General features: G+C 42.1%; 1 protein-coding gene across 1 annotated transcript in view; it reads right to left on the bottom strand.

Moving 5' to 3' along the window:
* Positions 1-13,235, bottom strand: part of KCNQ5 (potassium voltage-gated channel subfamily Q member 5) — a 209,304-nt gene that overhangs the window by 39,122 nt on the left and 156,947 nt on the right. Inside the window, exon 7 of the mRNA XM_035893092.1 lies at positions 1,426-1,536. Coding sequence (XP_035748985.1) covers positions 1,426-1,536 — 111 coding nt within the window. The remainder of the gene's footprint in view (positions 1-1,425; positions 1,537-13,235) is intronic.

Here is a 13,235-nt window from a genome sequence, read left to right as displayed (position 1 = left end):
TTTCCCATTACTCATTCTATAGGCTATGAAAAAAGCTGACAACGAAATGTCTCCCCTTTTGGCTTTTTTACCTTCAAATAAGTAAGACAAATTTGACTCCTGCTAAACAGACCCAAAGACTGAGAATGTTTCCCTCCTTGGCTTACAAGGAGTATAATATCTCTGCTGGCCATGTCTGCATTATAAGGAAGAATATTTCCCCTGCATTCTTAGTCAGAATAAAATAACACTAGAAATGCACAAGATTCACACATAGATCTTGTTTTACAGACAGATACAACACAAAAGTGTTTGTGAGGAAAATGAGTATCTGTATATAGATACGACATAAGGAATAAAAGTTCTGGCATCTCTAATATGTAAGGTTATTAATCTTCTACATGTTCATTGTAGTCCTGCTAATACTAACTTTCTTGTTAGTGGTGACTAGGTAACAAAGAGAATTAATTACAGTAGCTGCCATTAAATGTCAAAGATTCACAAACAGGTAATGTATTATAATTATAATTATAATGCATTATAATTTGCCAGAGATACCAAAATACTCTCTGAACTTAGAATAAGAAATTAATGCAGTACACAAGATGTTTCAATGCTCTTGGCAAATGCTGACTTTTAATCTTTTTTTGTCTATGTGGTTGAAAACAAATGTGTTATAATAATGCACATATTTTATAGTGATCTATAGATAACGAAGCTGAGTATTAAAATATTGATTTTCTGGATATGTTGCACAGGATGCAATACAACAATATACAGATGTCACTTCTGATTTCATGCTTATTCAATGTTAATTTAAAAAAGAAACTCACAAAAATGCAAAGTTATTTCTGAAGCTACACTATCCTTCGGTTGTTAGATGATTCCCATTTCCATTAAAATCTCTTGAACGCTGATAAAAGCAACTGCCATGTTTATTTACAATCATTCACAGAAAATGATAGTTGCATTTTTACATTCAACGGCATTAACTTTTGGTTGATTTAATGCCTTCTACTACTCTCTGGTGGTAACCTGAACATGGTCGTTCAAGACAAGCTATTAGAAATAGTTCGCTTTTTTTTTTTAATAGAATCTAATTCAGAAAAACATATCAGCTGATTTTTTTCAAAAATCTGAAGGAAAAGTGGTAATATATGAGCCACAATTCATAACAAAAGAAAGGAATTTCAACCTTACACAATAGCATGCTACCTAATTTAGGATTATTTCCCAGTTTTGTCCTTGCCAAAGAAACTCCCCAAAACCCAAGCAATGACAGCAACACCAAACCTTTCATTTGGATTTTGGATAGCAGTTCACCAGTTTTGCCACAGAGCAAATAGCCTTAAACAGTTGTTCTTCATCTAGAGAGCTTCCTTCATCTTTTTGTAGGAGCTATGGAAGTTTCTATTACCTTTTTACAGAGGTTATAAACATACTCACAGCAGGTAGTGCAAAGAAAGAAATGCCAAGTAGAGCAAATCCTGCAGAAAGCAACCTTCCAAGCCAAGTAAGAGGAGTTTTGTCTCCGTAGCCAATAGTTGTCAATGTGATCTAAAAAGAAATGAATGAACTTTGTGGTTTACCAGAAGTCACCGAGAGATTAGTTGCAGATTATTTACAGGGCATGAAACAGCATTTCCACTAAATAATCCAAGACATATGAATGATATAGTTGTTTCTAAAATAAAAACATACATCAATAAATTAATATGAATATATTTTTCTGTGAAAACTTAATACTGTTTATGACTGAATGAAAATGAGATAAATAATGAATGTGAGAAAAATACCTAAATAAGCAATAAATAAGTTCTGAAAATAATAAAAGAGAAGATCTGGGTTCTCAAAGTCGAGGCAAATGATGGGAAATTATGTGAGTCGGGCAGAAAAAAAGGTGTTCTTTTCACTGGATGTAAAGCTGTTTCACCTATTTTCAGCAGGGAAATATAACTATCTATTTGCATAACTACACAAATATAAATTACACAGAGATCATATTGGAAGAATACAGCAGGACAAAAGGAAGCTGAAGTTCACAGGTGAGAGAAAGTCAAAGGAACAGCAAGAAGCAGCTGCGTTTTCTACAAGCCCATCAGTACAATTTGAAGTGGATCATCTTCTGAAACACAAAAAACACTAATCAAAAGCTGGAAGGAACTTTAGGAAGTTCCTGGTCCTTTCCTCTTCCGTATGCCAGGCCCAGATACACCTACGTCACTCCTGACGTGAAGCTCAAAGACTGCTACACAGCAGCAGATGCAGAGGTACCTCAGGCTGTTCGACAATGTTAGCTCAGACCTACGTGGGGAGAGTTCAAGGAGAAAGAGGAGGGCATCTGTAATCCCCTCATGTGGCGAGCGTAACCAGAGGCTCAGCGTACAGATGTTTCAAAAGCTGTGCTGCAGAGGCCAGCGCCCCTGCCGAGCAGCACCACTGCAGATGACGGCAGAGTGTGGTTCATGTGGGAGGGCTCTCCACATGCAACTCATTGACCGCAGGCCACGTAGAAATGCAGTGCATACACAAATACTGCTGGGATAATGGTGCATGGTTGTAGTTTACTGAGCCTATCTCCAAGATAGGCCAAGACTACGGCTTCATGTCTGTGTGTGGCTGTTTCCCCAACCCAAGGAAATGTCTTCCAGGCTACTCCTGGCCTGGGGAAGTGTGCCAGTCCCAAATTTGGGGACCGGACTGGCAGGAGAAAGTCATGTCCTTGCGCTTCCCACTTGGGGAGTTTGGACCCACCCCACTGCCTGGTGCGGGCAGTAGGAGGAGGTGTGGGCAGAGTGAAGGATTTCTGGAGGCCGGGTGGGAGGCTGCGGGGTGCGTGCTTAGGCAACGGCACACGATGTTAAAGGACAAAGATAGACAACAGTAGGCTGAATGCCAAGGACTCTGGGGCCTGTTATTAGAAGAGAACATGTGCACGGAGATTTATTTTACATCATGTACCAAATGTGGGCAAGTTCAGGCTTAGCAAATATTCTGGCAGGAACGAATTCTTCAGGAAAATGCCTTCTAGAGACATTATTTTGCTTCCAGCTTCCTCAAAGTTCATTCCTAGGCAAGATGGCCAAAGCAATTCTATTTAATGCCGGGGTCACCACAGGACAAAAGAAGGAAAGTCTTTTGGAAGTAATTAGATTTCAACTATTTAGGGCTCTGTAGATAGTAAACAGTGCTTTTAATTGCTCGCATTGTTGGGAACAAACTGTGGGTGTAATTTACCCTGAGAAAGCCATAGTGACTAAAAGAGAGTGAGCTGAATTAAGGCTGCAGCTGAAATTTCAAGTGGTTATCAAGTCTCAAGTTTTGTAACGCGAGCTTGGTCGCAGGCACACCACCTTGCTTGCTTATCAGGTCTCACTCTCCTTCCTTGCTCCTCTTCACTTCCCTGCCCCAGCCCCTTTCCCAGCTCTTTGGAGAGCTAATGCAACCCAGGAAGGTGGAAAGAATTATCCACACTTCTGCACGGTTTGTTTCTGCTGTTTGGGTGAGTCGTGTTCGCTCACAGAGGCGCCTCACAAGCCCCAGAGCCTGCACAAGGCAGCGTGTGGCTGAGATTGAGCCATAAGGAGGAAAGGAGATGGAATGCAGCTCCCTCTTCTCTGGCAGAGGCGAGCTGATGCAGCCACGCTCTTGGCCTGGCAGAGGGGCTTGGTTTGGTTTTCCTTTGTTTGCAGGAAAGGGTATTCCCAGCTCTTCTCATCAGAGGGCAAGTGCAGAACAGTTTGAGGCTATTAAGACCCTGAGAGCAATGAAGCACTCGAACAAATGAATCCCTGAATAAAAGTTCCTCAAAATTTGTTTCCAGGCCAGTCATCGCGAAGCAGTTTGAAGCTCTGGAACAAGCCCAGTTTCTTGGCTTCTGCCCAGCTCCCTATCTCTGCCAGACACTGGAAAATACAGAGATATCTCCTGCCGAGGCTGACAAAAAGGAAACAGAACTAAGTGTCATCTACATATTAATGATATGGCCACCAAACTATCTTCTGAAGAAGTCAAAGATAAACTTGAACCTTTGGGATCTGACATCTGGGAGTGATCCAAACCCAGGAGCAGTCACACTGTATCGCTGGCGTTTCTCCAAAGGAAATAGCAGGGTAAACTTGAACCTTTGGGATCTGACATCTGGGAGCGATCCAAACCCAGGAGCAGTCACACTGACTGTATCGCTGGCATTTCTCCAAAGGAAATAGCAGGACCATATTAAAGCCTTTCCCTCCATTCTTGCAGGCCCTGAAGACTTGATGATAACAGTAAATGATTACGAGTATCAGTGGCTTCTTGCTCACTTTGAGCTGTTTTATCTCAGGATGGTCTTTACATGGGCGTATGGGTGTCAGCACCGTGCCATATCATCTTACTCAACACTGAACAAATGGATTTGATCTTCATTTTATATTCCTCTCATCACACAACTAAGAAAATATTTTTCCAGACAACTTCAGGGTCAAGTTCAGAAATAATCCTCAGTATCTTTGCTGCAAGCGAATGGCTAAACTACTGGCCAGGCCTGGACTGGCATAATCCTGAGGTTAACTTAACTGAACAGGGTGTGGAAAATTACTGGACGTAAGACCAAGACAACATGAGAAATTTCCAGACGTCACTGATAATAATGTAAGAAGCAGACAAAAGTTACCACTAGCAGTGAGAGGGAAGGCTGGACCCCACGGGTGGTTAAGGAAGCAGTGACCAAAGTTCAAAGGATGACTGGAGGAAATTATTTGGGACCTTTTGGGGATTACAGTCTTGCAAGGACATCAGCACCTAGGTGACTACATCAGCACCTAGGTGACTGCATCAGCAGTATCATACGAGGCCAAGCATGACTAGGTAACAGAACTACAAAATCTGTAGCAAACCTGGGGAGGTAATTTGGGACAGGTTTTTTATTTGAGAGAAGACTTGGTCAGAGGAAGCAAAGTGGTGAGAAAGAGGATCAAGATACAGTAAAAGAAATAACAAGGTGTGCAAATCATGTCTTTCTGGGAATACCTGCTGAGCAGCCCTGTGCCTGATCACCACAGTTTAAGCCAGGACAATAAACCAAACCTTTTAGAGTTTATTTGTATAGGATTCATTTCACCTAACTCGAAAAATAAAATGCTTAAGTGTTTAGCATGACCTGCTCACTGCAATGTGCACAATGGAAATAAGTAGATTCCTCCAGCAGGTAACTCATCCTATCCTAAAATGTGGGACTTAGGCTTGCCTGAAAGCAAATGCCGCCTGAGATGCCCTTGGGCACCTGAACAGGGACCACCTGCCAGAGAGGCAGCAGACTCTGCCACATGGTACCATGCGCCTGTGTTCAAGCAACCAAATGAGACCCCTACATGGTGTAACGGGCTAGCCAAGTCCTGTCTTTTGTACCAGACGAAAACCACTCCATTTTTAGTTGCTTCTGTAAATGAGGTGTCTGGACAGACCGGCCAAGGCAGGCAGTGTCACCTGGCTAGGCTCAAAACTCACAACAATGATAGAACTTCTGTTATATCTCATTGCTGGATCTAATAAATATGCTAATAATAAGTGAGGTAATATAATAATGCGTGTAATTATATAACCTAGGTGCCTTCAATTAGATGAGATAGGATCCAGGAGGCCCCCCTCTCCCCCTGTACTTCTTTCTGATGTCATTTTATGTTCTGCTACCTTTTGAATCTTTACCTGACATCAATTAACTGAAAAAAAAATGTTGCTTGCTCATGCTGTCATTACATTAAATGGGGGAAACGTCATCAATATTAACTCATTTGAAGTAGTATCTGTGACAATATTATTCATCGTATGATGTTTTGTTCCCCTGCGGGTCACTGTGGAGTGCCAGAGCCATTCTGTAGCCAACTGTAACTACTGGATACTGCTAGAAAATAATGGCTTATTAAGAGAAACTCTGTCAAATGTGTAAGAGAGACGAATCTTAATTGCATTACATTTGCAGGTAAAACTAATTAATGTACAAACTAAATGCTGCTGTAAGCACACAGTTCTAGCTAACACTAGCAGTTCTCAGAAAATCATGTATGATTTGGTTTCGAAACACTCAGGTTTTTGAATTGACCTTTTGTTCCCATGTAGTTTAGATATTTCATTCTGTTAAAGGAATTTACCTTCCCTACCAAAGCAAATTCCGAACCTGAAGTCTTCATATAGCGCACACTGTTGTGGGCTGCTGTGTTAGGCAGCACTGTGGGGACCCCAACCACAAGAATATTCACAACAGTAATATTAGCATGATATTTAAACTGCAGGTTCCACAGTACAATGTGCAATTGCAAATACAGGGGAGCATTCATATGGAAATCAGGATGCCAGATCCTGCCTTTCATTTCAGTGTAAAACTATGTGCTTCAAAAATGGAGCCAGTGAAACGACCATAGCAGGGTATGGGCCTCAAATAATCTGGATTAATTGCTTCATGCTGGGTCTGGTCTTGTAAGGGGGGAGCGGTCATAAGTGCCTCTGTAAGCTTGAAATTCAAGACGACTATTTGTGCCCGACTTCAATGCAGTTTTTTCTTTCTTGTACCTCTGCCATCACGGAGTTCAGTCTGGGAGCTGGTAGCTACTCCGTGGTTTAAGTTAGAACAACTTTGGCAAATAAACAAATCAATGAGACTAAGCATTGATTTCCCCTAGAATGCCACACAATCTGACCTTTTCAAAATCTGCATGTGGGTTACTCTGGCAGTGAAAACAACCATGACTAAGAAGCACGTTATGCATTTCCCACATACTGTTTTACATATTATACAAAAAATACTATTATTAAAATGGCAAAGATAACAGGTAAGAGGGAACACTGATTTTCAGTAACTTTGTGCACTTCAGCACGTTAAAAATTTAAATGCATTCATGTCACACACTGGGGAAAGAAGAAAAGATATAGAAATACACAATGCAGATTGTTTTCAGGTTTTTGATTATAATTTGTTGTTTTTCCTGCTAATGTCAAGAAAAGATTCCTATTTTCTCAGTTGCACTACTTATCTGACCTATGAGTCATACATTTTCACTTCATAGTGTACAAAATATTTTAAGCACCACTTTATACAACGATTATTTCTTAGCAGGGTTTTTCCTTAAAAAATAGCAGTCAGCAGGTAGTGGAGAAGGAAATTCTAAAATAAAGATCTTGTTCCTGCTGCTAGAGCTGCCCAGGGAGAAGGATGTGGATCGGATGTGAGCCTCGGTCGGACATCGGAATTGAGGTCTGAGTTTGCTGGGACTTTCCCGTTCCTCATACCTATGTGTCCCCTCACTATTGCCTGCTGGCAGGTGTGTGCAATCCTCTGCTTAGCCCAAACTCCTTGCCTATGCAGTGCTAAGCTGAACATGGCTTTGCAGAGAGGTAGAGGGTGCTTCCTGGAGAATTGAGCAGCTGAAAATGCACATTCCCAGACCCACACACTGCCACATCCCACCTGCATGACCTTAGGAGGGTCTCCTTCAGGACCACGTCCCCACTGCCACCCCCAAAGAAGCAATGATATTTGCAGACTGGTTACCCATCAGGGAGGACACCAGCATCCCAAGGCCTAGCTTCACCACTGTGTCAACATGGGCAGGTCAGAAAGCTTTAAGCCAAATCTGGATCTCAGCTTTTGAAGAGAAGTGAAACTCCTCCTGCATGGGCCAAATTCTACTCTCAGTTACAGATAGATAAACCACAAAACAAATTACAGTGGTGTTGCTGAGGATAAAACCTTCTCTCATGGCTTAGCCAACACGAATCCAACGTGTGTTTGGATTACAGGATAAAATAGTGTATTTTGTTAGATATCTGTGTTGATGCTCTAAAGCAATGAGTTTCAGAAAAAAATACTTCTATGTATTTGTAAATGCACAAGTAAGAGCTACTAGGTCTGGCTTTTCCAAGCTCCCAATTCTGTGCACTGATAGCACAGAAATACAGTCTCTAGGGAAGACGTGTAACAAATGACTAACCCTTAGCTGAGCAAATTTCAAATACACAAACTAGTCCTACTAATAGGACATGACCTTGACATTGACCTTTGCTCAAAATGTAAACAAAACTTATTAAAAATATTTTTCAAAGATCCATGGCATTTGGAAAAGGCTTTTGCATGATCCATCCACGCATGCTCTGAATCTGCGGATACCAGATGAAGTCTTGTCAGCAGAAGGTCTGAGGTGAGAAAGCTTCAATTCTGCATCCTTCTGATGAGGAAAGGTGGCAGAGGCTGGTTCAGGTCTTGCACTTATTCCAGGAAAACTAATGAGTGCTCTAGGTTATGTCAGCATTAATGATCTCACAGGCGTCATTTCACTACCCAGACACTGTCAGAGCTCATGGTGTTTGTTCTATTGCATGAGAAGGAAGAAAAAAGCAGTTTTATACTGCCTGGCAATAGCTCTGCCATAGGCTTTGTTGGGGCAGATTTCCTAAGCTGCCTAAGTAACACCCATGCAGCGCGGGACTCTAGCTCACCATGGGACATTTTTAAGCAAAAAACCATACACTTTATGCCATTACAAAAAATTCAACATTTCAGACCTAGTTTTTCATTGTTCTTCTATAGCCTAGTTTATTTAAACATGTAAGCATTCATCTAATCCTCTCCTTTCAGAAAAGTAGTCAGGCATGTACTTGTACAGATTTCAGCAAAGTAAAAACAAAACAATTGATTTGATAGTTAAACATGAGCTCAACTAAATCAGGGCTTTTACACCTGTAAAAATAATTGGAGAACACTACTGATCCAGAAAGGGAATATTTATTCTTGCTTTTTGTGCTCAGGGTACAGAGGAAGGAGAAACACTGTCATTCTAAGGGCGCTGATGATACTCTTCCCTTCACCATAAAGCTGATATAAGAATGCCTTCCTTTTTTCTTTCCTGACACTTGTTCCTCTTCCTGCACTGCAGCTTACAGCCCTCTGATTTGGATCAAAGCAGCTCTTTGTGGGACCATATTACAAACTGTATTGCCAAATGGGTCTGGGTTAAAAAATAAAATGCTTTCTTCTCTTGAAGGTTCAGTGCTCTGGTTTGCAGCAGAAACACATAAAGGGCTGTTCTGCAGGGTGGGGTGAAATGAACTGTGGATGTGCAAATGAAAAGCTGGAGGAGGGAACTTCTCAGGCTAGTTTTCTGCCAGCAAAAACAATTCACTGAACAGCACACCAAGTTAAAATCCACAGTAGGTGAAATTCAAAGCATGCCAGCATACTGGTTAAACAGTGCATATTATTTTTCTGTACTTACTGTGCCCCACCAGAGAGCATCTGCATACGTGGAGAATTGGTTATTTGCATCTTTTTCCACCAGATAAACCAGGAAAGATGAAAAGATGAGTACTAAAAATCCTATGTACCAGGCTGTGATTAATTCCTAGATAAAAGAAATCAAAGATCAATATCCATTTGAAAGATTGAACAGAATTTCAAGGAAGACATAATGAAAATATCTATATAGTTTTTTTGGCATGTGAGCAGTTAGAAGAAAAATGCTTCTCTAAAGATGCAAATCTTCTCTAAAACTGGACCGAGTCTACTCCTCTAGTTTGACACTCCAACTTCACCAATAGCTATTGAATTACAACAGCATATCAAATACAACATTTCCAATATATTCTAAAAACTGTTCGCATTTAACATGGCTTGATGTATTTGTGCTAATGCCCATTACAACTGATGTCACTTTAGAAAATTTTAGGTATTCTGCTCAAAACTGATAAATGTTTGGGTTTTTGGCCTCTTGCTGAATCACATCAAGTGAAGATACCAGCCAGACAAAATCAGCATCTAGGATTACATACCTTGCTATGTGCATAAACTACTGAACCTAATAATTTCCAAGTGCCTCCTCTTCGGTCCATGCGCACCATACGAAGGATCTGTAGGAAACGAAGACTTCTCAGTGCTGATGTTGCAAAAATGTTACCCTGAGTTTTTGCAGAAACAACTGCTATTGAAGCGATGAGAACAATGATGTCTGAAAGAAATATATTACAGAAAACATTAATGTCCAAGTACCAATAAACAACACGTACATGTACATGAGCTGAATGAGGAGACAAAAGAGAGACGACTCCTGCGGTGGGTGGGAATCTAAAGCACTGAGATTCCTGTTTGAGTTAGGGATGTGAGGTCAGGGCTGGTGTCAAAAACTGCCTCCGGAGCCTCCAGCATGAAAACTGAGGGTAGTAAATTTAAAAACATGGATAAGAGGAGCAGTGTTGAAGGAACCTCCTGTAGGAGTGTTGAAGCCTGATGTAGAAAACTGTACAAGTCAGTAGATGGACTAGAACTTTTTCCCTTTGCATCTTTTCCCATGGCAACTTCCCTATGAAAAGGCAAAAAAGAAAACAAAGGTAAGAAAAAGTAGAGCAGCCCCAGTGAAAGTCCGGCGGCACTGGACTTACAAGCACGCATACAAGTTTCCTATGAGTACAAACACTGTGTGGTTGAGGCACGTAGTTTCTGGACACAGCTCCCATGATGTACCCTTTCCTGGAAAGGAAGAAATACAGTGCTGGGTACTCAGAAGCATTCTTTTAGCTGGCAGCCTGGAAAGTTTGTTGAAGCCCAGCAAGTGTTAGGATTTATTTCTTCAGGTCACAGATTCAAACTGTGAGAGCGAGTCTGTTCTGCATGAACTAATCAGCCAACTGCTCTTTGAGCCAGAACAGCATTTAAAGGGAGACAAGGAGAGGAAGCACAGTGAAGGCACATGGATGCTTCAAGGAGGCATAATGTTCTTTTACGATGATTGGGGCAGACACGGTGGTGTGCAGGGATTGGAAAGGGACAGAACAAGTGCTGTGTTACTTCATCCCCTCGTCATTAATTTCCTGACCTTCTGTGAAAAACTTAAAGAGCCTTTGGAAAGAAACACGTGGTTTAAATCTTAGGATTTTGTGGTGTTATATGTGAGGATAATCTAAACCCATGTTTGCTAGTGAAGAACTTCCTGAAAATAATTTCTTGCTGACGTGAGTTTTGCTTCTTTTGTGTCGGGTATGAACACTCATCTTGTCCCAAGCATAGCTTCTACAAGTCAGGAACAACCCAGTAAGTGAAAAGGCTCCCCACAGGCGAGCGGCGAGAGAGACTAGCTGTACCTACAAGCAAGAGACTCTTTCCTTAGCCTGCTCCAGTGCAGTGGGAAACTGCCTCGGTTCATTCTGCTCAGCCACCAAAGTAACTTGAGGTTCAAAACCCCTTGTCTGCAGACATCCTGGGCTTCTCTGAAATCACCTATGGATGGCTTTGCCCTCTTATTACTATACTAAGACAATCTGTGGTTTAAGGAGCTGGACAGGATGCTGGGCCATCTTGTCTAGCCTGTGCTCTTACCTAGAAAGGTTGGACTGAATTATCTTTGAGGTTCCTTCCAACCTATGATTCTATGATTCTATGAGTGTCCTGTTAAATTGTGGAAATCCTTGTCACAAGATACTAAAAGTTTACATGGGTTCAAAGCCAGCAGGATGATCTCATGGGAGAAAATTTAATACCTGGCTAATTAATACCAAGAGCCCACTTCTGGCTCAGGACATCTCCAAGTAGCAGGCTGTTGGAGGCTGAGAGACTCTTGTGAAGAAATATTGCTGTATGTTTGCCCTGCTTGTGTAGTCTTCCTGACTGTTCACTTTTGACTGGTGTCACTGTTGGACATAGGCGGACCTCCTGCCTGTCTTATGCTATGGCATTTTAAAATGCCTTTGGCTACTGCATAGGTGGATCATAGGTGGCTACTATATAACTGGCTACCAAAAAGCTGGATTTGCTTCTAGATGTCAATCCAACAAGTTCAGAGACCAGGAAGAGCCAGAAATAGGTAAAGCATCCTAGGGCATCTCTGCACTGTACAAACCTCAAGAGCACAGCAACCAGATGCAGCAGGTCTGGGTGAGAATTGGGAAACAGGGTAACTTACCAGGAAGAGTTAAAGACATCACAAATTCTAATGGACGTTAGAAAAGTAGATGGGGTGGGATTCAGCTCCATGTGAAGACATTTAAATTTAGGTGCCTACATGTGAAGCAGGTGCCTGAACTCGCCGTGTGGCACAAGGAAATCACGTCAGCTGAGAGAGGCACAGCTAATCCTCCGGAAGGCTCCTGCTGGCTGCTCAGCTGACTCGTGCTCTGGGCTTGGTACAAAAAAAGGCTTGATTCAGCTGCCCAAATTTATATGTTCAGTGCCATTTGAGATGCCCTAAGGTATCTGAGACATCCCCTAGGTCCGTCAGTTATGCCCTCAGACCTGGGAAGGCTGTGCCCTTCAGGAGGAGTCTCTGGAGAGCAGGGAATATCATGTAACAAGGGACACCTCTGTGTACTCTGCTGAACTAAGCCCTAGTTCTCAACCAGCTATACTGGAAGTATAGACACGTAGCACACATGTACCCACCTACAAGCAAACTTCTATATTTAGGTGTGTTTATCTGGATCTGAGGATCACATAGAGTATGCTGGAAAGTCTTGAGCAATGTGGACTGTGTTGAAGAAAGAGTGCCCTGGGCTACTAACACAACAGCAAGGTCAGCTTGGTTTGTCCCACGCTGCTCCGAGCAAAGCAGCAATATTACAGCCATTTTTAATTGGTGGTGACTGGCTAGCAGCAAATCAGATATCGTTAGAAAAGCAGTGTGCACTCCTGCAAAGCATCCTTAGAACTTGAAAAAAAGTAAGGTCACCCAAATATTATGAATTACGCATTTGGTCTGGAAATTATTAAAGTGCTTACTGGAGTTTTTGGTCACCCTCAACCACACTCATTAGGACAGTTTTTTACAAAAGCCCGTGTTTTGCCCCTGCCCTTATTCCTGCCCATTCCAGGAGCTCTGGCAGCTTTCCTTATAACACAGAGTTTCCTGAAGGTCGCCCACTGCAAAAAATTCAAATTAATTCAGTTTTCCCAGCACAGCACAGCATCTGCCCTGCGCTGCTGGGAACCCTCTGCCTCGCTGAGGGTCTCTGGTCCCCTCTGCCTGTGAGATACGAAGAAGCCAACAGCAGCATAGCTCTCTTATCCCTTTTCTGAAGTATTGATCCAAGGGAGTTATCTACTTGTGTATGCCCTTCTAGATGGAGGGTAGGGATGGGGAGAGGCAACATGGGGAGAGGCTGAGGAAACAGGGGAGCAGAAAATGCACTGGCATGTGTATAACAAACAGAGGAGGGAAGAGAGCCTTCCCCATCTGCTGGCAGGTTTTTTTCACACTTTGCTCTCTCATCATCTTCACCTCTTCACAATACACCCCCAAACC

This window comes from Egretta garzetta, unplaced genomic scaffold (genome assembly GCF_000687185.1).
Source record: "Egretta garzetta isolate BGI_Z169 unplaced genomic scaffold, ASM68718v1 scaffold584, whole genome shotgun sequence".
Classification (NCBI taxonomy): Eukaryota; Metazoa; Chordata; class Aves; order Pelecaniformes; family Ardeidae; genus Egretta; species Egretta garzetta.
Note: the sequence above shows the minus strand (reverse complement) of the source record. Positions and strands in the feature narration are given on the sequence as shown.